Raw genomic sequence first — 25,277 nt, forward strand, 5'->3', positions numbered from 1 at the left:
CGTGGGTCGCTTGACCCGCAGGAAAATGGGCCCCGCGATGTTTCGGGCCATCTTCGAGGCTTCGCCGAGAAGCCAACCCAGGCGCGCCTTGGGCCCGGGGGCTACTGTCGGCATTCTTGTAATGGGGGTACCCAGCCCTGCTTGCCTGCGGCCCAGGGCGGGCCCACTTCGTCAACACAAGATCGGCAAGGAACAACACCACCCTGAGCAAGGCCCTCACGAGGAAGAGCGACATCAATACCCGCAGGGGCCCTCCTCAAGACCCCTTCGGAGCGGCGTATATTTCAAGGCAAGATCGGGCCTTAGGAGTCAAGGATGACGCCATGGAAGGGCAGGCGATCAGAAGGTGGCAGGACAGGATGGTTCCCCCTTTAGTGCAAAGAAGGTGGGAGCGAATCAAGACTCCAAAGGCATCTCCTAAAGGTTTCCCTTCCGGTGCAACAAGACCATTGTCCCCCGCCGGCAGGACGAGCGTCATCCTTGTGCCCACCTCTGCGACGTTGGTAGCTGCTTTGCAGGCGATGACCACTTTTGACAGGGGAAGCATGTTCCTTTGTCCCCCACTGAAGCTGGCCGTTCTGGGATCCCTTCCCACCAACGACAAGGGAAGAGGACCCGGGCCTCTACTATAAATAGAGAGGTAGGATACCAGAGAGAGATCGGATCATCAAAACCCTAGAGCAACACACCTAACCACTTGGCCTCCTGTGGCTCGAGAGCACTGTGCTAGTTCGTCCATCAACCTCCGAGAGAGGCAATCCACCAAGAGGAAGGAGTAGGATTTTACGCTTCGCAGCGGCCCGAACTTGTGTAAACTATTGTGTTATGTGTTCTCCTCGCCATCGTGTGAGTCCTTGGTCGTTTCCATCGAGTAGCGGGCTAGGTAAGGTCGAGCCCAGAGAGATCGCCGCACACGCCCCTGCGTTCGAATCCTAGGGTTTTGCAGAGCCCGAATCCGATAGTCGTCCCTTTTGCTTCTGTCGCGGTCACCTTCGCGCCCGGTAGAGCGGGCTACATGGTCCCGGCACCGGATGGCGCGCTCACCGCGGAAAGACCCGGGTGCCCGATAGTCCTCCATGTCGTGAGTGCGCGCAGAACATCTCGCCTACTCCTTCGGGCGCGCCGTCGCAGGGGCCCGACGGCAGCCCAAAGCCGGTTACTGGGACCCGGAGGAGCACGAGTACGACGCGAGGTGGACCCTACTTGGCCCCTCGGGCTGGGGGCCGAGCCTGTCGCCGTGCGCGGTGGAGGTGGCTCGTTGGCTGAGCCCCCCGCTTGTGCTTGACAAGTACCCTCTTAGTTTATTTCCGCATCAGGTTCAAGCCAAATCTGAAGAAGTTTTTAAATAGCCTATTCACCCCCCTCTAGGCGTCATCGAGGTCTTTTCAATTGGTATCAGAGCTAGGTCTCTCTTTAATTAGGTTTCACGACCTAGAGACTATCGATGTCGACTATTGGATTAGTGCACAATGGCATCTTTGACTTTGATGGCACAAATTATACCCTATGGAGAATTCGTATGCTTCATCACTTTCGGGCCATGGGCCCAAATACTTTACGAATTGTTCTTGTAGGGATTGCCGACAAAAGGGATGATGCATCTTCATCTACTAATGAAATGTATCTTGATTGTGAGGCCTTTCTTGCCATTCATCGAACCATAAGTCCTGAAGTGTTCAAGTCTATCTCGACTTGCAAGTCAGCTCATGAAGTTTGGACTAAACTTGAAGATATATATGGTGGGTCCAATCTTGATGAAGACGGTATTATGATGAAGGAGTCGGTGCATGAGCTCTTCACTCTTTTCGATCTTAGAGTCCACCACTACTCCCATATCCGATTGCTTGTACACCTCAGCATCTTCAATCTCACAAGGTAATGACATGGTGAGTGAAGAAATATACGTTGATGAAAATGGCATAGCCTCTATGGACACGAGCATATCTAGCACCACACATAGTGTAAATTATTGTGCTGATAGGTCATGCATTTCACTTAAAGATTCCTTGACAAATGTCTGTGGTGATATGCTTGCTTCCTCGTGTCCTCTTGATCAAAATATCTTGGTTCTCCCTAGTTGCTCTATGACTAACCATTTAGGGGAAATCAAGAAATATGAAGTACTTTTGACTAATGAAGAATCTGATTCACCAAAAGAATCATCATCAACTCCTCCAGTTCACATGTGCCTCATGGCAAGAGGTAATAATGAGGTATCATCTTCCCTGTGCAATAACGATGATATTTGCGATGAGGATGATGATGATGACTTGACTGAAAATATCTATGTGATTAGTAAAATTCTTCATAAAGCTAAAAATGACTCTCTTCAAAGGTTCCAAGATGTTCTTGCTTACTTTGAAAACTGTAATGATTCACTTAATCATGAACAAGCTAAAAGTGAACAACTTGAACATGAACTTGAGAAGAGTCATCAAGCATGTAGAGACTTAAGATCTTCAAAAGGAGAGATTGAAGTTGCTCATGATAAACTTAAAAGGGATTTTGAGGTCCTTCTCCTTGAATGCAATAATGTCAAGGGAGAGCTCATCAAAACCTCTAAGATCTATGAGGAGCTTCATTCTACTCATGAGAAGTCTCTATTTGCTACTTACTCCTCTCATATTGCTGATGATACTTGTACATCTAACTCTACCTCTTTTGAAGTATCAACATTGAAGGAGAATGTTGAGCTACGTGCTCAACTTGATTTACTAACTAGCAATTATGGGAAGTTGGAAGAAAACCATGTAATGCTCACAAGCTCTCATGTCGATCTTCTAACATCCCATAATGTGCAAAATTTAGCTCATGAGGCTATCATCACCAAGGTAACATCAAGCGAGCCTCATGTGGACAATGGCACTACTTCTAGTCAAAGTACTATATTTCCATGTGCTAGTCCTCGTATTCCATCTACTCATAATGTTGCTACCTCATGTGATGAATTACTTTCCTTGCCTTGCTGCTCTAACATTGAAGCCTACACTTCCTCTAGTACTTGCATTGATACTAACCGTGCAGAGGAAATCAAAGAGCTCAAGGCCCAAGTCGCTTCTTTGAAGAAAGACTTGGAACAGTGTCATGAAGGGATGCCCACACTCAACAACGTCCTGCGTGAGCAAACATCTCCGAATGACAAAAAATGAGTTTGGAGTAAACTCAAACAAGAGCAAGAGGGGCCTAGAACAATTCAAGAATTCGGCCAATATCATTTGCTTCAAGTGCAAAGTTAAAGGGCACCATGTTAGATCTTGCCCTCTGAAGACGAAGTCTCAAAGTCACAAGCAACAAGGGAAGCGGCCACAAACTCAATCACATATTCAACTACAAGTTGAAGGAAGGCCTCTTCCCAATAAGACCCAAGCCAACACTCCCCAAGGTGAGAAATCAACTGGGAAGAAAACAAAGGGTAGATGTTGCTACTTATGTCGGGAGAAGGGTCACGTCGCTTCGTCTTGCACGAAAGGTAACTTATCCAACCCAATCACTATTGATGATACATATTCCCTTGGGAAGGATAAGGTTGGCAATGTGTTTGCCAAGTTTGTTGGTACTCAAAATGGTGTCAAGAAAAGAACCATTTGGGTTGCCAAGCCTATTGTGATTAACCTCTTAGGACCCAACGTAGTTGGGGACCAACAAGCTCAAACTTGATCAATAGGTGACCTTGGAGGACATTAGAGACTTGGATACATAATGAAGAATTAAGGGGTCTTCGTCATTCATATTATCTCAAGCCAAGTCATTTGGATTATCGAGTTCCTATCTTATATCCAATGTGCCTCCTTACGGTAACTTATACTTAAACTGTTGCCCCTTTGCATGTTGTGGTTTTGTACCTTGCATGCGTTTGTATATGTTGTGCTTCCAAACTTGCTTATCTTGAGTAATCGAGTATGTGTATGTTGTTTTGCACATCATGTACATGTGAGTCCTGTATTGAGCCTATTTGCATCTTGTGTGTATTTTTGTTGGCTCTTGTGAGAGATTAATGGATTATCCCATTGTGGGGGAGTGATGTGCTTTGCACACCTCACAATCCTATAAATGTGTATACATGGGGAATACCACTTAGTTTTGATGCTTCAAGATTATCTAGTGTCTATGTGGTATGTCTTACTCATGAGAAATTCAAATTCTATATGGTCCATTAAGTATCTCTTGTTGGTTTTAATTTGCCACTTGTTAATTATTGGTTTATCACATTATGGGGGAGTAATATGCTATGTGCATATTACAAACCTAGAAAATGTGTACATTTGACGTATTGCCACTTAGCGTTGATATTGTAAACTATCTTGTTCCTAGGTGGCATGCTAGCTCTACAAGTGTCATTTGCTTGCGTTTTATGGGTAAAGATGATCTTGGATATATTTGTGATCTACCAATGAGTATCATTTCAAAAATACTTCTTGTCCTTGACAATTGGTATTCCCATCATATGATTGGAATTGATAATCATCTTTACATTGGATTTTGTGTTTCGTTTGTCTTTCTTGCCTCTTATGAATCTATTTTTAACATGTCTAGTGTGGTTATAGATATAGAGAAAGTAATGATCCCATCGTGTGCGTTTTGTATTCAAATGCAAATTCTATATAATGCACGTCCCTTGGGGGAGCTATCCTATTCCCTTTAAAAACACTCTCTTTATTCACCCATCATAAAATCATTTGATCCCCATCAAGTGTGTGTTGATGGGAGGCAAATCTTGCTCTTTATGATGCTTTGTGCCATCATGAAAATTTGTAGAGGGCTTTGTTTGTTGGAACCTAGCTCTCTCTTAGAAACTAGATACCTCTGTTTGTTTTCCTTCAAATGGTTTCTTGTTGCCTTCTATTTGACATGTGTCAATGGATATCTCATTCCTTGATGTATCTTTTAATTGATATCTTTCAAGTGATAGTTCTTTTGTTTTAGGATCTTATTGTCACTTGATATCTTGTCTTTTGATGACTTATCAACTTTGTGTTGAGTTGATTCTTGAGAGTCTTGAGCATGCATATCTAGCTACTATATACAACTTCTTTTCCTTGCTTTCCTCCTTTGACCCAATATATAAGGGAAACTCCACCCTGTCATAAATTGGCTAAAGTGTGCATGAAATTCAAATTCATATCTATATGCACATATGTGTGTGGAGTTTGTCCTATGTATTGCTGGTTTTCTAACTCTTTGGTCCCAATGAGTTTGGGCACCATTTTGTTTGTTTTGTTGTTCCAGGAACAACTGGAGATGCATTGGATGCTCGGCTCACCTATAAGGAAGATGTTGAGACCATGTGATTATTGGAGCCAAGTTAGGATGATCAAAGAACAACTATCTACTACATCAATCCAATGTTGTCTCGGTAACAAGTATCCACTTCATGCATTCTTTTCTTGCAAAGGACCCAACCTGTCTTTTCTTTTCCAGGTTGCATCATGGCATGAATCTCTTGATTTGTTCTCGTAGTACTTGTTTGCTTTCTCAAAGCATCCGAACGATGATGTCTTACTGCTAGTTGGGATGTCTTTTATGTTCGTATGTTGGAAGTTCATATTATACAATAAGAAAATATTAGGCCATGTGCTATGCTTCCAAGCAAAAGATCTCATTGATATATTTATGACTTCCCTTTTTGGATATCTAGTGTTCTTCCTTCTTGTAACCATTTCGTGTGTACATCCTTCTTTGTGGATATATATATCATCATGATTGTCTTCTACTTAGAATCTTGGTCACATGAGAGAAGTTACATCTCTAATTGATATCCTCTTTTCTTTCACGTCCACCGCTGCATTTCCTTTTTCGGTTTTGGTGGCAACGTGAAAGGATTTGTTATGAGTGCGTATCTTATTTTCCTACATCTTGGTGCACTCTTTGGCCGTGAAGATTATTTTTCCTCATGCTTGTCTTGATGAGGGTTTTGCCATTTTCAATTAGTATCCCTCCTCTTGACAAGATTCTTACTTCCTATCTTCACAATGGGTTGTCACAAGCGTTGGTTCTTATTTTGTTTATTAGTAAGCTTGTGAACCCATTTTCTAGTATGTGTGTGGGAATGATATGTCTTGCACTTTGTATCTCATATTCATCAAGACTATGTTGATGAGCAATGCTCATCCTTATCTTAAGTCTTCTCAAGTGCTTTGCCATGACTCACACACATTACTTTGGTTGAGCTTATTCTTAAGTTGCTTCCTTTACATGTTGCTCAACCATTAGTTTTGTGCAATTGATATGCCTATTGTCTCATCTATCTTCTTGCACTCGTTGTGTGTGTCTATTAATTCTGGGGGAGCAACGATCCTATTTTGTGCAACTGTGTCAAATACAAAAATCTCATATTAGTGCACAAATCATGGGGAGCTTCTCTAGTTTTTGATAAAGCACTATGTTGCCTCTATCATAATATCTTTTATTCATGTGGTTCGAAGGACCATATGATTGTTTGTTCCATCTGGAATTCTTTGACTGCTTGCCTCCATCTTTGTATGTCTTTGTGGCATACGATCCTTTTATTTGCAATCTTTGGGTCCTCAATATAGTTTGTTTTCCTCCAACTACTTATCATTGTATTTGTGTATTTTTCTGCACTCATTTTCTGAGAAGTACACACTTTTTGGAGGACCACCTACTATTTTGGCTTTCTAAACTTGTCGTCCATTTTGGCAATCGATGCCAATGGGGAAGAAGTTTAGAGAGTTTACTTTGGATATGTTTAGAGGGTTTTGCTTTTATTGCGTAAGCATTTACATCTTGCACACATGCATTATTACCTCGTATGTGTGCGCTTGGTTATGCTTATCTCCTTATATAAACTCTCTTGAAGTGGTTGTCTTCAATTACCAAAATGTGGGAGATTGTTAGAGCATATATCTCCATATGTGGTTTTGGTAATTGATGACAACTCCTACGGACTAATGGTTGCTTTAAGTTATATTTATAGGACTTGTACATAGACACTTCTTGAAGTCCATCTGTTGGGTTCAAGGAGTTTATATGATGACCAAGATGTTATTCAAGGTATTATCCAAAGAATGGTCATAGAAACACTAGGTTGATCAAGATCTCAGACAAAGAGTAAATCAAGATGATCAACACACAAAGCGTATAAGATGTACCGAGAGGGATCAAGTGATCCCATGGTATGGTAAGCATTGTCCATTACGTGTTTGTGTACTAACCCATGGTCTTTGTGAGACTCCTATGTGGGGGTTAGGTGTGCTTCCATTGGGCTTGCGTCAAAAGGAAGATCTCATACAACCCATGAAGGATGACGTCAAGTGGTGATCGTCATCAAGATTGTGGTGTGCAAGTTCAAGCGGATCAGCACGAATATATCATTGAAACTATTGTCAATGATCATGTGCTGACAAGGACAACCTCATGTGCTAACAAGGACAAGATCAAGATAAGCATTCCTGAGCACTACATGCTTGATTCTTGTGGATGTACACATGGTGGACAGGACCAGATCAAGATAAACATTCTTGAGAACTTCATGCTTGATTCTTGTGGATGTTCACATGGTGGACAAATGAAGATGAATACATAAGCTAGGCTTTCCGCATTGTGTATGGGAAAGCTACTTGAAGACTTCATCATGTCTTGCTTTCAACTTGAGCCAAGAAGGAACAACAACATCAAGCTCAGGTGAAAGGGCTAACTCAAAGGTATCAGTTCCTTTGACGTTAGTTGTGCGGAGTGATGATCAGCGAATAAAAGTATACACTCAAGTATGGATCATCAGTACTCTTTTATGATTCTTGAGTCCTTAGGGATCCCGCACTATTAAGAGGGGATCACAGGTTTTGCGATGAACTTGCTCAAACTACATCTTCACTTTCTGTTCAGACCACGTCTCCACTGCTCTGCTGTTATCTGAAAACAGAACCAGTGCCTCGGACATCCGGCCTCCTCCGGACGTCCGAGGGCCGGATGACCGACAGCTTTGGAAATCCGGAATCCTATACCAGAGAAATCAGAGCCATATAACTCGGACTTCCGGCTCTCTCCGGACGTCCGAGGCCCGGATAGCCGACCAGCTTCGGAATTCGGAACTATGCACCAGAGAAACTTGAGCCATATAACTCGGACTTCCGGCTCCCTCCGGACGTCCGAGGGCCGGTCAAGGCTCGGACGACCGACTGGCTTCGGAAATCCGGAGCCCTGCACCAGAAGAACATGAGTTCTATATCTCGGAAATCCGGCTCTCTCCGGACGTCCGAGCGCCGGACGTCCGACACCCGTCGGAAATCCGGAACCTACCACCAGTAGAAGTTGAGATGTATAACTCGGATTTCCGGTCCTCTCCGGACGTCCGGTGGCTGATAAATTCAACATAGGTTCAGTCGTATCTTCAGGCCTCGGACGACCGATCCCTGTCGGACGTCCGGTCGCTGTTTAATTCAAAATAGTTTCAGTCATATCTACAGGCCTCGGACGACCGACCCCTGTCGGACGTCCGACCCCTCGCGGACGCCCGGACTTCCCACAACTGTCGGACGCCCGGACCCCGTGTGACTTAAAGTGTCCCCAACGGCTGTTTTTCTCTCCCCACTATAAATACCCCCCTCCCACTTCGTGAGAGGGTTGCCGAACACAACCTTATCCTCATAAGAACACATTTCCACCTCACACACATTTGCTCACTCCAAATCTTAGATCCCAAGAGCATTTGTGAGCCCCTTTGAGAGTTGTTCCATTCAAAAGATAGATCTTCTCCCTCTCCTTCTCTCAACCCAAGCTATTTGTGATTTGAGCAAGTTTTGAGCATTCACCGTGATCTTGTTACTCTTGGAGGTTGGAGACTCCTAGGCGGTAGGAGTTCTTCGGAGAGGAATCAATCCGTGTGATTTCCCCCGGAAAAGTTTGTGAGGGTTTGGAAGCCACCTCAAAGGCTTACCACTAGTGGTTGAGAAACGCCTTCGTGGTGTTATCTCAAAGGGAGAATAGGGTGAGCCTTCGTGGCGTTGGTGTGCCTTCGTGGTAACATCCACCTCTCTAACGGTGACTAGCTTCCCTCCAAGGAAGTGAACATCGGGATACATCTTCGTCTCAGTGGCCTTGGTTATCCTTAACCCTAACTCCTTACTTGTGGTTTACTTGTGTTATTTGAGCATACACACATTGCATATTGCTTGTGCTCATTATATTGTGTTGGCCATTTCTTGTACAAGATTAATCATTCAAGCATACCCTATATATTCACACGTACATACGTGCAGCCCTTGATATATCGTGTGATATAGTGTGATCTAGTATCTTGTGTTTTTCACCTACTTGTCGTGTGATATAGCTCAAGTAAGTTTGTGTAACTTACTTGTGCTTGTTAGTAACTGCATTGTGTCCATAGTGCCTAGTGCATTTAGGATTTGTGCTTGACAAGTACCCTCTTAGTTTATTTCCGCATCAGGTTCAAGCCAAATCTGAAGAAGTTTTTAAATAGCCTATTCACCCCCCCCTCTAGGCGTCATCGAGGTCTTTTCAGCTCTCAAGCCGGGCGTGAAGCTCTTCCACCTCCTCTTGGAGCTCGCTGAGCTTCAGCTTCTTGGAGGAGGGCGTGTTGAAGAAGAAGGAATATCAACCCAAGGACAACAGACGAAGCAACAAACAAAGGAAACACAACGAAGGACTTACTCGTGAGCCATTACCCAGCGGGAGCAGAAGCGCGAAGGCCCTAAAGGCCCTCCGCCAATGCCCTCGGCAGCGGACGAAGGCGCAGGAGGCGCCACACGCTTTCCCTGGCCAGAGCCATCTCCGGGGGATGCCATGAAGAAGAAGAGCGAAGGAGAGGAGGAAGTCTCCTCGCGGCGGATGGGTGAAGCAGAGAAGGAGCTCAAGGTTGCGGTGCCTTCCCCCGAAGGGGCTGGGCAAATTTATAGGCGAGCCCTAGCCACCAACCGTCGCGGGAGTGTGGGCATCGCACGACTCACGAGGGCCGCGAGGTGGGCCGACAGAAGCGCCGCCGCCCACGTCGCCTCACCTGTCACCAATCGGTCACATCCGCGAGGGTCGTTGGGTGTGGTCACATTCAATGAGCAATATGATGGTCTGCGCGACTCTTGGGAATCGCATCATCGCGGCCTGGCACCGCCCGGGCGCCTCGAGGAGTGAGATCGTCGCCGCGTAGCTGCGAGACACGTGGGTCGCTTGACCCGCAGGAAAATGGGCCCCGTGATGTTTCGGGCCATCTTCGAGGCTTCGCCGAGAAGCCAACCCAGGCGCGCCTTGGGCCCGGGGGCTACTGTCGGCATTCTTGTAATGGGGGTACCCAACCCTGCTTGCCTGCGGCCCAGGGAGGGCCCACTTCGTCAACACAAGATCGGCAAGGAACAACACCACCCTGAACAAGGCCCTCGCGAGGAAGAGCGACATCAATACCCGCAGGGGCCCTCCTCAAGACCCCTTCGGAGCGGCGGATATTTCAAGGCAAGATCGGGCCTCAGGAGTCAAGGATGACGCCATGGAAGGGCAGGCGATCAGAAGGTGGCAGGACAGGATGGTTCCCCCTTTAGTGCAAAGAAGGTGGGAGCGAATCAAGACTCCAAAGGCATCTCCTAAAGGTTTCCCTTCCGGTGCAACAAGACCATTGTCCCCCGCCGGCAGGACGAGCGTCATCCTTGTGCCCACCTCTGCGACGCTGGTAGCTGCTTTGCAGGCGATGACCACTTTTGACAGGGGAAGCATGTTCCTTTGTCCCCCACCGAAGCTGGCCATTCTGGGATCCCTTCCCACCAACGACAAGGGAAGAGGACCCGGGCCTCTACTATAAATAGAGAGGTAGGATACCAGAGAGAGATCGGATCATCAAAACCCTAGAGCAACACACCTAACCACTTGGCCTCCTGTGGCTCGAGAGCACTGTGCTAGTTCGTGCATCAACCTCCGAGAGAGGCAATCCACCAAAAGGAAGGAGTAGGATTTTACGCTTCGCAGCTGCCCGAACTTGTGTAAACTATTGTGTTCTGTGTTCTCCTCACCATCGTGTGAGTCCTTGGTCGTTTCCATCGAGTAGCGGGCTAGGTAAGGTCGAGCCCAGAGAGATCGCCGCACACGCCCCTGCGTTCGAATCCTAGGGTTTTGCAGAGCCCAAAATCCGATAGTCGTCCCTTTTGCTTCTGTCGCGGTCACCTTCGTGCCCGGTAGCGCGGGCTACATGGTCCCGGCGCCGGATGGCGCACTCACCGCGGAAAGACCCGGGTGCCCGATAGTCCTCCATGTTGTGAGTGCGCGCAGAACATCTCGCCTACTCCTTCGGGCGCGCCGTCGCAGGGGCCCGACGGCAGCCCAAAGCCGGTTACTGGGACCCGGAGGAGCACGAGTATGACGCGAGGTGGACCCTGCTTGGCCCCCTCGGGCTGGGGGCCGAGCCTGTCGCCGTGCGCGGTGGAGGTGGCTCGTTGGCTGAGCCCCCCGCTTGTGGCGCCGGGGGCCGAAGCGGGTCGTAAAGGCACCAGGGCCCTCCTGGCGATGGCGACGAGCTCGACGATGTTGTCCGCCCACGCGTCGTAGCCTATGTCCTCCGGGCCGTGGCGGAGCAATTCGTTCGCCATGAGGAGCGCGTCTTGCGCGTTCATGTCTTCGACGTGGACACAAGCTGAGGAGAATGCCGCGGGGGACGTGGCGAAATGGCCGCCTTGTCGCACTGGGGCGCGGGGAGCCCTCTTGCTCGCGGGCGTCGCGGGAGACGACAGTGGTGGCCGCAACGCTAGTGGGTCGGTGACGGCCGTCCGGCGTCGAGCGCTCGATGTGTGATGAATTACGAGTTTTTATTTGTTAAACTATTTTGATGTGTGTTGGTTTGTTAAACTATTTTGATTTGTATTGATTTCTGTGATGAACTATGTGATAAAAGATAAGCATCTGTTCAATTCGTGTCAAGCAGACTGAATATGGGCCGAAGTTGGTCCAATTTTGCATCGAAAGCGAGGGCCAATTTACGCCGAAAATGGCCCAATTTACGTCAAAATGGACCATAATCGACGGCCGAGGAGCGACCTTAGGGGGGCGGCTGGGAACTCGAGCCCCCCACATTGATTTTTTCGTTGGCACACCCCAGATACTCAAGGTTGTAAGGGGCCGAACGAGTGGAGATGCTCTTAGTCAAAGAAGACATGCTGTAGACGCCGACTATGCGACGACAACCACGTCGGGCTCATCGAAACAGAGGAGGAAAACAAAAGGAGGGGTTTAACGTGTGTTCAGTTGGGGGACGAAGTGGAATGGAATGAAATGGTTCCATCTCTATGTTTTGTATGAATAATGAGGTGGAATGGAACGATTACATCTTAATGTGTGGACGGTGGAATGGAATGGAACAGATCCCCGACAGCCGGCCGAGTGCTAGACGTGAGAGCTCCTCTTCCCGCCCGCGTGCCCTGAATCTGTCGCCCCTTTGCTAGCCCCACCCATCGGTGCAGAAGAGAGAGAAGAGAGCAGCGGCACAGGGGAAGCGAGGAGCGGCCGACGACGCGGAAGAGGGAGAGCAGCGGTCAACGGTGCAGAGGAAGGAGACGAGCGGTCGGTGGCACAGAAGAGAGACAAGCGAGCGACGGTGCATAGGAAGGAGAGGAGCGACATATGGCATAGAGGAAGGAGAGGAGCGGCCGGCGACGCGGAGGAAGGAGAGGAGCGGCCGACGACGCGGAGGAAGAAGAGGAGCGGCCGATGGCGTGGAGGCAAGAGATGAGCGGCCAATGGCGCGGAGGAAGGAGCGAAAGGAGAATCGCTAGTTCGTGCGAGAGGCTTCGTGCGAGAGCGGTTTCGCGTGGTCCGCTCGACTTGTAGGAACCGCATGAAACGACATAAAAAGGAAATATGTCGTTCCTGAAACCACTTTATTCCATTTCGTTTTTTCAACTAAACATAATGAGGAACAAGTTCGACCTATTACATACCACTTCATTCCTCCAACCGATCTCGCACAACGCATGGGCGGGGAAACGGGGAAAATTTCGGGTTTCGCTGTACCTCCCGCCAAACGAACCCGCCCAGTCCGGCGTGCGCCGCGCGGCCGAAACCTCAAAAAACCTCCCCACCCTTTGCCCCGCCTCACGCACGCCGCCTCGCAGTTCTTTCGCTGGCGTTCGTTACCCCTCCGCTATAAATCCCGTCGCCCGTCGCCACGCGGCCCAAACCCCCCTCCCCCCCTTTCCCGCCTGCCCGCCTGCGCCGCCGCTCGGATCCGCTCCTTCGGTGTCGCCCCCCACTCCCCCCCGGTCGCCTCCGCCGTCGCCGGCGAGGAGGCCGCGTAGGTAACCCCGCGGCTTCGTTGTTTCTTCATTCTCGGTCCTCTTTTTACCGTGCGTGCGGATTGCTTAGTTCGGGGTGTGGTTTAGGGGCCCGCGTGCTCCTATATTCGTTGGTTGTGCTGTTTGACTGGCGATTCGTTTGCGCTGCTGCTCTGGCTCCGCATCCAGGTGGGGCTGATGGATTCCTTCGGTTCGCTGTGAGATTTATCAGTGCTGGTTTTCTAGTGGAAACATTTTAGCCCTGCCTGCTGTTCTACTCCCTCCGTTCCTAAATATAATTCTTTTTAGAGATTGTACTAGAGGACTATATAGGGATGTATATAGACATATTTTAAAGTGTAGATTCACTCATTTTGCTTTGTATGTAGTCACCTAGTGAAATCTCTTAAAAGACTTATATTTTAGAACGGAGGGAGTAGTTCTGTATTCCGGTGGGGATTTCTTTGATTTGTGCACCATCTATTAGAAGGGGATTCGGAAAGATTGTCGGTTTGTTGCCGCAACGGAGAGGAGAGGTAGCGCAATGGCGACCGTTCCCTTGGTAACCGTGGCACCGTGCGTGCCCCCTTTTGGGCCATTAAATACAAATGAAAGTTTTACTATTGGACCACCTTGGATTATTGAGCTGGCTACGCTACTGTTACTGTGCATGCCCCCTTTTCAGCCATTTTCCGCTGTATTTGTTCCCGTGTATCCCACTCATTCTCTTCGGATGTACGTCGTGGGGGTTAGCTTGCTGGGTCTGTGGTGCCCAAGTAGCTCATTTGTGATTGTTCGCTGTGCTTAGCTCCAGGGAACCCCTGTGCGGCTGCCTATCCATATAGTTAGTTTGTTTGATGTGTCCTGTGTGGGGGTTTGGAAACTATTTTCAGGAATCCGTTGGCCTGCTCGAACAGTGGTGGTTCATGACTTGATTATTGCGGTTCCTGCCAAAAAAAATTCCACTGTTTGCTTCAATAGCTATGTGCTTCCCCCAAATTTGTTAACTTCTGTTGTAGCAGACATTCGCGTACCAGTGTTTAAAGTTTCTGCTTTTTTATATTGATTTTGCTGCATTGCAGGAGTACTGTGCCTGGTGGCATTGAAGTTCACCACAAATCCTCTGTAGCCTTAATCTGCCTTGATTGCCTGTAGCTGGTGATTTTGTTGTTGAATATCCTTGGTATGCGTCATTAACTCCATGCCTATTTCAATGAATGAATTAACTAGACGGCTTCAGCTGGGTTCATTTTGTTTATGTCTCTGCTCCTGTGACAAACCACTGTTAATTAAGTTCTGATGTGTCATATGACTAGTCATGCAATTTTAGGAAAAAATCATCACCTTGCTGTTGAATCAGTTAATTTGCTTACTTGTAGTTGCTAACAAGGTCTTGCAATGGAATATAGACTTGCTTTTAGCATGTCTGCTGAAGTTTCTTGCTTTCTTTGTGGAGAAGAGCTATATATCTTTATGGATTAGTGCACAATCTTCAAGGGGTACCTAGTGCTGCTAGCCTTGCTTTTTTCTTTATTTGGTGGCTTGGTGCAACCACCTGTGCTGGTAGTTTTGGTGCCTTTCTTCACTTGCCTATTCTTAGCTTAGCACTCAACATGGGTTTAATGATGGCTATGTTATTTCCTAGGTTGAGGTCTACTCATAGATTATCATTCCCAAAGGCAAATTTAAGTTTGTTGCCTAAATCAGTTAAGGGAACTGAATACAAGTTCAGCAGATTGTTGGTGTGTATGTTTCTTATTCATTATCTTTTGCTTTTGGTGCCAATTGGGAGTTGATCTTTTACATGTTGTGAGGTTGACTCTGATATACCTGATTATGATCTGTTACAGCATGTCTTGTGATTTTGACAAAGTCTATTTTCTTGCTAATTGTTGATGAGGCTGACAAATTCCGAATTTTACAGGGATATATATCAAATATGGTGAAAAGTCCATGTTCTCCAGTTACCACAGGTACTGTTCCTAACTACATTGTGTTACTTGTTTTGTATGACTACCAATAGCCACCTTTCCAGTCTATAGCATGGTTATATATGCTTACAGCAATGTGTAATACTCCCTCCGTTCCTAAATATAAGCCTTTTAAAAGATTTCACTAGGGGTCTACATACGGAACAAAATGGGTGAATCTATAGTTTAAAATGTGTCTATATACATCCATATGTAGTCCACTAGTGAAACTTGTAGAAAGACTTATATTTAGGAACGGAGGGAGTATGATATACTCACTGCTATCAGGGTATTTTCTGTGTGCATCTGCTTTGAGAATGTGAATTTCAGATGTTATCCGACTCTTGTTTTATGTTTAATGTGTTTCATGTTGGTATATTCTACTATGCACTGCCAAGAAAGTTATAACGTTTCTTTAGAAACTAATGCTTTACCCTTTTAAAACAAGTGTTCTGCTTTGCCTTCACATATAACAGTGCAAAGGAGCAAATTATATGCTGACCTAGACATGGCATACATGCTAATATTTCTCTGGTGCTCACTAGCTGAATATTTCCCTGCCTGCTGCTGTCAGTTATTGAATTCTATTAATACAAACATTATAGGTGTTAAGCTTCATGCACTAGCTAACGCAACCAAAAGTCCGAACTGATGGAAAGGACTAGTGCAATCCGCATATACTGTAACACCCCCTCTCATGTGTGACGAGAATGATGAGTCAACACATGCAACTGGAAGAGAGCGACGGCGTGCGAAACCCACGCATGACTCAAGAGGTCTCTACGTGGACACAAAGGGGGGCTACCAGCAATTTTTAATAAATTGTGAAAACCAGGACTTGAACTCAAGACCTTAGCTCTGATATCATGTTAAACTTCATGCACTAGTCAACGCAAACAAAAGTCTGAACTGATGGAAAGGGCTAGTACAATCCACATATACTGTAACAATAGGCTTGCTTTGCATAAGCAAGGTTGATTTGTTGTCATGAATTAATCGATGCTGACTTTTGTATTAGATTTGGATGAAATATTAAGCTGTATCTTTATTGAGTTTCTGGGCAGTCTTCTAGTTTGTCAAATGTGTCTTATATGGAGCTTAAACTCAGACTGGAGAGACATCAAGAGGGGGATAGCAAACCACCTACCCATTGCTATTGCTCTCCATTGCTGACTCCACTTATTATGTTGGCAAGGGGATCACTAAAATGAAGACATACATTGTGGTACATGCACATGTCTGCCCTTTGTTGTTAAAGTTGAATGGCTGGGGAGGAAGATGAAGTAGATGGATTGTTTGGTTGTCATTCAGATGAGGGAAATTGTGGAGCTGTGGTGTTGAGAGGCTGAGGCACATTATGCCAGGAATTGTGTGTGGTGGCTAGGTGCCAATGCTTTCCTTTTCCTCTTTTTCTGTGCCCTCCCAGGTTTGGTTGATGTATTTGCATATTAGGTATCTACTATGTGGTGCAACTTGCTTCAACCAGGGGTTTTGTTAGCAATCACATGCTAATGCACACATGTGAAGATGAGTGCATTTTATTATCGTAGAACGAAGGATGGAATAGGCTCCTGTTCATGTTTAATGTGCAAAATAGGTAATGAGCTTAATCGGTGGGAAGAAAAGTTGTCTAACTTGCATCCACATGTTGATTTTCTTCCCATCGCTCACCTGTGTGCACATGCTGCTGATCATGGTCCTTAGGTAGTACTGACATTTACTCCCTGCGTTCCTAAATATAAGTCTTTTTAGAGATTTCACTAGAGACTACATATGGAGCGAAATAAGTGAATCTACGCTCTAAAGTATGTATATATACATCTGTATGTAGTCTGTAGTGGAATCTCTCAAAAGACTTATATTTAGGAAAGGAGGGAGTCCATGACATTAGTATGATTGGTTATGAGAATGAGATGGCATTTTTTGATGAATGTTGAGTTGTTGACAATGTAGCTTCACACATTACACATAAAACAAGAAACCATTTTTTAAACATAATTTTTAATACTAACATCCATGCAACATTTTGTATAAACCATCAATATTTTTATAATACATGCATACTGTTTGCAGCATAAAATCCTTTATACCCATGATTTACTTGGAGATTGGTATGACCACTTGGAGCATGGATTTGCTTGACTCATACTCCCTCTGTCCCAAAGTAAGTATCTTTGATTTAGTACAACTTTAGTACAAAGTTGTACTAAATCAAAGACACTTGGGATGGAGGTAGTATATCATAGTACTCCCTCTGGTCCTTTTTATTCCGCGTATTAGATTTGTGTCAAGTCAAACACTACAAAGCTTGACCAAATTTATATTAAAAAATATCAACATCTACAATATCAAATATATATATACTATGGAACTACATTTCATAATGAAGCTAACACTATTAATTTGATAATGTGAATGTTGATGCTTTTTTGTATAAGTTTGGTCAAAGCAGAGATACTTTGACTTTGTGCAAAACTTATATGCAGACTAGAAAGGACCGGAAGGAGTACTACAAAAATATGATTGTGTCTGACTTGCATATCTAGTTGTAGTCTTTTCAATGTGTTGTTACTCCCTCCGATTCAAATTATTGATGCAGCCTCTATACATCCTCTATGCAATGTTGTATAGAGGCTGTGTCAATTGATTTGGATTGGAGGGAGTACTTCCTTTTATCAACTTAGCAGTGCCTTTACTGTCAAACTAAGTTCAAGATGTAAATGAGGTCACTTATCTTGTGTCCATGCTAGTGTTCCTTGGAAGAAAAAACAGTTGTGAAAGTAATGCCTCGTTCTGTGAAGTTGCTTTTCTAGTGGGAATTTATTTTTAGATGAACCTATTTTGAATGTTAAGTGCATGAATAACAGGGACATGGGATCAATTCATGTATGTAGGTGCACACTTATATCCTGTGCATGCATGTAGGCGCACACTTGTATTCAGTGTATGACGATCCACTCAACCTCAACATGCCATCATGCATGAAGATCCACTTATGTGCACTTTTTATATATGTTACTGGGCTCAAGACTACTTCCAATGCTGTAGATCATCAGCATATTTCTAATTCCCCTTTTTTGTTAATTGCCTATATGCATATGGCTTATGCTTCATGGTGTTTGATTGTTTTTCTTTCATGGTGTTTGAGTGTTTTTTATTAATTAATTTTATGATCTAATTCTGAAGTTTTATAAAAAAGGGTCTTGTGGCTACTTGAGTGTCATGGGTCTCTGTTTTAAGGCGAGCCTCTGATTTCACCTTGTGACTCATCTATTTCTGTTGGGTACAAGAGCTACAAGTTGCAACTGCAATTTTCACCGCAGGATTTACACCAGGAAAACACAAAAGTAACTGGTAGGAGCTAGGATCCTACCGGGTGTTGGCCGGAGGCTGTAGTGATAGGAGGGAGGCTGGCGAGGGTGAGGGCGCGGCAGCTGGCGCGGTGGAGAGGCGGCGGCGATGGAAGAGGCGGTGGCTAGGGTTAGGGATTCTGGCTCCTTTGGGAGCCAGGCAATAGAATATGTCTTATTGCTTAATTCAAAAGGGTGTCTTACAGCTGTTTATATAACCTTATTCATAATAAAAATAAGATAACTTGGGCTAAGCCCCTAACTAAACGGGTCCATTGGCCTCCTCCGGCTATAAATAGTGCTGGTCATAACACATAATATAAATATAGGTATAAATGAGTTTTTTTTTGTGCCATCTGATAGCAGTGTCTGGACACCACTGATACTACAATTTTGCCTTTTTTTTTGCCATGGATCTTGTCGGAGCTTTGTCCTTGACTTAATTTTCAAGTTAATGACAGCTGGCAGCAACTGTATATAACTTGTATAGTGACCATTTGTTCTGTTTCTTCATATCAATTGGCAGTTAGCACCCCTAGCACTTTCCTTTTTGTTAGGAAGGAGATCCATCTATATAACATATTTTCCAAGAAAAACACAAAAGGCTTGAATGCCATTTCATTAAAAAGAATACCAAAGAGGTTTCTACATGCTTCATTGAGGCTAAGCAAGGAATGAACTCTATTTTCTCATCTCTTAACACCTGTCTTTTTGTGTCTCTTCTGAGTGCTGGCATTATTGCCAGTCAAGCTCATGGAAGACAGCCATCCAAGCCTAGGCTGGCCACCTCTCATGCCTACCAGTTATGGACAGTCATTGTATTATTGATACTTTTTCACTGTTCAGCGTTTAGTTTCTTTCTTTTTGTTCCTGATTTAGTTATTTTTTTCTGATTGTTGGCCTTTCAGGAACAAAAAGGTGCAGAGCAAAGCCACAAAAGAAGGGTGAAGGATCCATCGCACAAGGAAAATTGGTGGATGGGCCCCAGGATGCAACAAATGGTGTTCAAAAGGGTGCTGGTTCTGCCAGTCACAAGAGGCCAAGGAGGGCAGCAGCCTGTTCTGATTTTAAGGAGAAATCTGTACGTTTATCAGAAAAAACTTCTGTTGTCAAGATCAAGAAAAATCGGATGGAAGAGGAAGAAATAGATGCAATCAACCTGACAAAATTAGGGCCAGAGGATTCACCGCCTTGCCGGAAGTTGATTGATTTCATCTTGCATGATGCAGATGGGAATCTGCAGCCATTTGAAATGTCTGAAATAGATGATTTTTTCATAACAGCTCTCATCATGCCCATGGATGATGATCTAGAAAAGGAGCGTGAAAGAGGTGTACGCTGTGAAGGATTTGGGCGTATTGAGGACTGGGCAATATCTGGTTATGATGAAGGTACTGCAGTGGTTTGGCTCTCAACAGAACTTGCTGATTATGAATGTGTGAAACCAGCAAGCAACTACAAGTCTTACTACAACCACTTTTATGAGAAGGCACAGGTATGTGTTGAAGTCTACAGAAAGCTCATGAGATCAGTTGGTGGGAATCCTAACATGAGTCTGGAAGAATTGCTTGCTAGTGTTGTTCGCTCTGTTAATGCTATCCAAGGTTACACTGGAACAATGAGCAAAGAATTCATGATTGCAACTGGTGAGTTTGTATACAACCAGCTTATTGGTTTGGATCAGACAGCAGGCAATGATGATGAGAAGCTTGTTACATTGCCGGTTCTTCTTGCTCTAAGAGATGAGTGCAAATCTCGAGCAGAATTTACCAAGATGCCACTTAACATCTCAAATGGGAGACTGAAGATCAAGGATGTTGAGTGTAAAGAGGTAGCTGAGGATGATGATGAGAAATTAGCAAGATTATTGCATGAAGAAGAAGAATGGAAGATGATGAAGAAACAGAGGGGTAACCGTGGAATGACTTCCCAGAAAAATGTCTACATCAAAATTAGTGAAGCTGAAATTGCAAATGACTATCCTCTGCCTGCATACTATAAACCGTCTAGCCAGGAAATGGATGAATACATATTTGATAGTGAGGATGGCATGTTCTCTGGTGATGTGCCAGTAAGAATCCTCAATAACTGGGCTCTATACAATGCAGATTCCAGGCTTATTTCTCTGGAATTAATCCCTATGAAGTCGGGCGCAGAAAATGATATAGTTGTCTTTGGATCTGGTTTTATGAGAGAGGATGATGGCAGTTGCTGCTCCACAGCTGAGTCTGCAAAGTTGTCTTCTTCATCAAGTAAAGCTGATAACCAGGATGCAGGAGTTCCAATATATTTGAGCCCAATCAAGGAATGGGTTATAGAATTTGGTGGCTCAATGGTTTGCATAACCATTCGAACTGATGTGGCCTGGTGAGTACCCAAGTCAGTTATATTGCTATTTTATTATGTACTCCCTTTGTAAACAAATATCAGAGCGTTTAGATCACTATAGTAGTGATCTAAACACTCATATTTCTTTGCAGAGGGAGTACTCTTCACGACACTGCCTGTTCAGTATTCTTTTCACTGAATCCTCTCATTACTGTGGGCCAGTCTTATTTGTTTCTGGCTGCACTCCATTTGAACTTGCATTACATGTATTTCAGGTACAAGCTACGGCAGCCAATAAAGCAATATGCTCCTTGGTGTGATCCTGTACTGAAAACAGCAAGGCTTGCTGTTAGCATCATCACCCTGCTAAAAGAGCAAAGCCGTGCTTCAAAGCTTTCGTTTGTTGATGTCATCAAGAAAGTGGCAGAGTTTGACAAAGAGAATCCTGCTTTTATATCGTCTAATATTGTACTGGTTGAGAGATACATTGTGGTACATGGACAGATCATACTTCAGCAGTTTGCAGATTTCCCTGATGAGACAATTCGACGCAGTGCTTTTGCCACTGGCCTGTTGATGAAGATGGAGCAGAGAAGGCATACAAAGTTGTTCATGAAGAAGAAGGCTCAAGTAACAAGGGGAGAGAATCTGAACCCAATTGCAACAATGGGAACATCATCAAAAAGAAAAGCAATGCGTGCAACCACTACAAGATTGATTAACAGAATATGGAGTGATTACTATGCACACCATTTCCCTGAAGATTTGAAGGAGGTAGATGGAAATGAAGCAAAAGAAATTGATGACGAACAAGAAGAAAATGATGATGAGGATGCTGAGGAAGAGGTACAGATTGGGGAAGACAAGGTTGCAAAGACTCCACCATCAACACGGTCTCGAAAATTGGTATCACAAACTAGCAAAGAAATGAGATGGAAGGGTGAACCAGCTGGCAAAACAACTTCTGGAGAAGCTTTATACAAATGTGCGTATGCACGGGAACTCAGAATAGATGTGGGAGAGGCAGTCACACTGGAGGATGATTCAGGAGAAATAGTCATATGCTTTGTTGAGTACATGTTTCAGAAATCTGATGGTGCAAAAATGGTCCATGGAAGGATTCTGCAAAAAGGTTCAGAAACTGTTCTTGGCAATGCTGCAAATGAAAGAGACATTTTCTTAACTAATGACTGTTTGGAGTTTGAACTAAAGGACATCAAAGAGTTGGTGTCTGTCAATCTCCGATCAATGCCTTGGGGTCACAAGTATAGAAAGGAGAATTCTGAAGCTGAGAAGGTTGAGCGGGCCAAAGTGGAAGAGAGGAAAAAGAAGGGCCTGCTGATGGAATATTTATGTAGAAGCCTGTACTGGCCTGAGAAGGGTGCTTTCTTCTCTCTACCTCGTGATAAACTGGGTCTTGGTAATGGTGTCTGTGGCTCTTGTGAGCACAGAGAACCGGACTGTGATGAATTAAGAATACTTTCCAAGAGCAGCTTCATTTACAGAAAGGTAACCTATAGTGTCCATGACTTCTTATACATCAGGCCTGAGTTTTTCTCCCAAGACGAGGATCGTGGCACCTACAAGGCAGGAAGAAACATTGGCCTGAAGCCCTATGCAGTTTGCCATCTGCTGGATGTCTGTGGACCTGCTGGTTCTAAAAAAGTTGATACTGCATCAACAAAAGTCAGTGTTCGAAGATTTTATAGACCAGATGACATTTCAAATGCTAAAGCTTATACATCTGATATCAGAGAGGTTATACTCTTCTTCCTCTGTATATATTTGGCTTATGTCACCATCACTAGTTCCATGCTTGATAACATGCCAAAGTTTTGTGATCATTCTCCTTCAATAGTCTTCAATACATATTGTTAAACCTTTATTTGCTTTATTCAGGTATACTATAGTGAAGATGTAATTAATGTGCCTGTGGATATGATAGAGGGAAAATGTGAGGTCAGAAAGAAGATAGATATCTCAAATTCAGACCTTCCAGTAATGGTTGAACATGTATTCTTCTGTGAGCATTTCTATGATCCTGCAACTGGAGCTCTCAAGCAGGTTTGTAGCTAATAAAGCATAACATTTTGATTTAGAACTTCTAGTTTTGGTATTTAACTGAATGTATGTTCTGCATTGACAGTTGCCTTCAAACGTAAAGCTCATGTCTGTGGCTCGGAAGGCAGCTGGTGCTTTGAAAAAGAACAAGGGAAAGCAGAACTGTGAAAATAATGAAGTTGATTCAGGCAAATGGATGGAGGTGCCCAAAGAGAGCCGTATTGCAACTCTTGACATTTTTGCTGGCTGTGGAGGTTTATCAGAAGGGTTGCAGCAAGCTGGTATGCATTACTCCCTTCAGTGTTATGGTTTAGCATGAACATGTTGGCCTTCTGACTGATATTTATTCTCATTGTTAAATTCTCCAGGTGTGTCATTTACAAAATGGGCAATTGAATATGAGGAACCAGCTGGTGAGGCATTTAGGCAAAATCATCCGGAAGCTGCTGTGTTTGTGGATAACTGCAATGTGATCTTGAAGTAGGTGAAATTGTTTAAGTTATGTGCTGTGTTGCATTTATTTATGTCTGTGGTTCAATCATGACTGCTTCATGATGATGCAGGGCAATCATGGACAAATGTGGGGATTCTGATGACTGTGTCTCAACTTCTGAAGCTGCTGAACAAGCAGCTAAACTTGCTGAAGAGAATATTAAGAACCTTCCTGTCCCTGGTGAAGTAGAATTCATAAATGGTGGCCCTCCCTGTCAGGTACATTATATTGCTAAGCACTGGTAAGCAAATTGTTGTTTGAAATGTGACTTAGGTAATACCCTTTTTCTGTTGTCAGGGCTTTTCTGGCATGAACAGATTCAACCAAAGCCCGTGGAGTAAAGTTCAGTGTGAGATGATTTTAGCATTCCTCTCTTTTGCGGAGTATTTTCGCCCCAGATTCTTTCTTTTAGAAAATGTCAGGAATTTTGTTTCGTTCAACAAAGGGCAGACCTTCCGACTGGCAGTTGCATCTCTTCTGGAAATGGGTTACCAGGTGCTAATTCTTGCCATTGTCTACTTAAACTACCTAGTTAGCACTTCTTTGAATCTGTATACTGAAGTTGTTTACCTGTTGTTTAGGTTCGTTTTGGAATCTTAGAAGCAGGGACTTTTGGCGTTGCTCAGTCCAGGAAAAGGGCATTCATTTGGGCTGCTGCTCCTGGAGAGAATCTTCCTGATTGGCCAGAACCGATGCATGTGTTTGCTAGCCCTGAACTGAAAATAACACTGCCTGATGGCAAATACTATGCAGCTGCCAAAAGCACTGCTGCTGGGGCGCCTTTCCGTGCAATAACTGTTAGAGATACAATTGGGGATTTGCCGAAAGTGGAAAATGGTGCAAGTAAACTCATACTTGAGGTAATATTCCAAGGCCATTCAGTTTTTCTAATGTTTCTGCTGGATTCCCATATTTATTTTATTCCTCTCTTCTTAATGCAGTATGGAGGTGAGCCTACCTCTTGGTTTCAGAAGAAGATCAGAGGTAGCACTATTGCTTTGAATGATCACATATCTAAGGAGATGAATGAACTAAATCTCATAAGATGCAAACACATTCCCAAGCGACCTGGCTGTGACTGGCATGACCTGCCAGATGAGAAGGTAAAGTTGACTGTCCTACTCTGCAGCTGCATTGACTGTTTCTATTGATGCTTTTTGGTGTTTGTGAGATGTTAATTCCGGGAACACACATGTGTAGGTGAAGCTATCTTCTGGGCAAATGGTGGACCTGATACCTTGGTGCTTGCCTAACACCGCCAAAAGGCACAACCAGTGGAAGGGGCTGTATGGGAGGTTAGATTGGGAGGGCAATTTCCCTACATCTGTGACTGATCCTCAGCCGATGGGTAAGGTCGGCATGTGCTTCCACCCTGACCAGGATAGGATTATCACGGTCCGTGAATGTGCCCGATCTCAGGTAAGCTTAAGATGTTACTTCCATCTCCATCTGATGACAAATAGGCTCAAATGTGTTGAAGATTGTAAGCGCTGGTAGATAATCCGATTTGAACCTATCAACGTCTGCAGGGCTTTCCTGACAGCTACCAGTTTGCGGGCAACATCCAGAGCAAGCACCGGCAGATTGGCAACGCTGTGCCACCCCCTCTTGCCTTTGCGCTTGGGAGGAAGCTGAAGGAAGCTGTCGATGGGAAGCGCCAGCAGGCCTCACTGCGTCTGTAGAACTCCCAAGGGGCAGAAGCACCAGCATTTAGTTTCCAGCATTCAAGCCACATGCTGATGTGACGATGTGAACTATCATGAATTTTCTTAGTTGACTGATTTTATTGGTGATATGGATGGTCTGCTTGTACTCCCTCCGTTCCAAAATAGTTGTTGTTGGGGGATTTCAGGAC

General features: G+C 44.7%; 1 protein-coding gene across 1 annotated transcript; it reads left to right on the plus strand.

Annotated features, from left to right (window-relative positions):
• Positions 1–13,142: 13,142 nt before the first annotated feature.
• Positions 13,143–25,234, plus strand: LOC123426213 (DNA (cytosine-5)-methyltransferase 1B). The gene is made up of 14 exons (XM_045110001.1): positions 13,143–13,244; positions 14,303–14,403; positions 15,145–15,193; positions 19,449–20,907; positions 21,144–22,626; positions 22,768–22,932; positions 23,015–23,210; positions 23,298–23,409; positions 23,493–23,640; positions 23,720–23,917; positions 24,004–24,282; positions 24,364–24,525; positions 24,623–24,841; positions 24,952–25,234. Exons 3-14 carry the CDS (start codon positions 15,160–15,162, stop codon positions 25,102–25,104), a joined length of 4,608 nt encoding a protein of 1,535 aa, XP_044965936.1. The 5' UTR covers positions 13,143–13,244; positions 14,303–14,403; positions 15,145–15,159; the 3' UTR covers positions 25,105–25,234.
• Positions 25,235–25,277: the final 43 nt, after the last annotated feature.

The sequence above is a fragment of the Hordeum vulgare genome, chromosome 2H (genome assembly GCF_904849725.1).
Source record: "Hordeum vulgare subsp. vulgare chromosome 2H, MorexV3_pseudomolecules_assembly, whole genome shotgun sequence".
NCBI classification, from domain to species: domain Eukaryota; kingdom Viridiplantae; phylum Streptophyta; class Magnoliopsida; order Poales; family Poaceae; genus Hordeum; species Hordeum vulgare.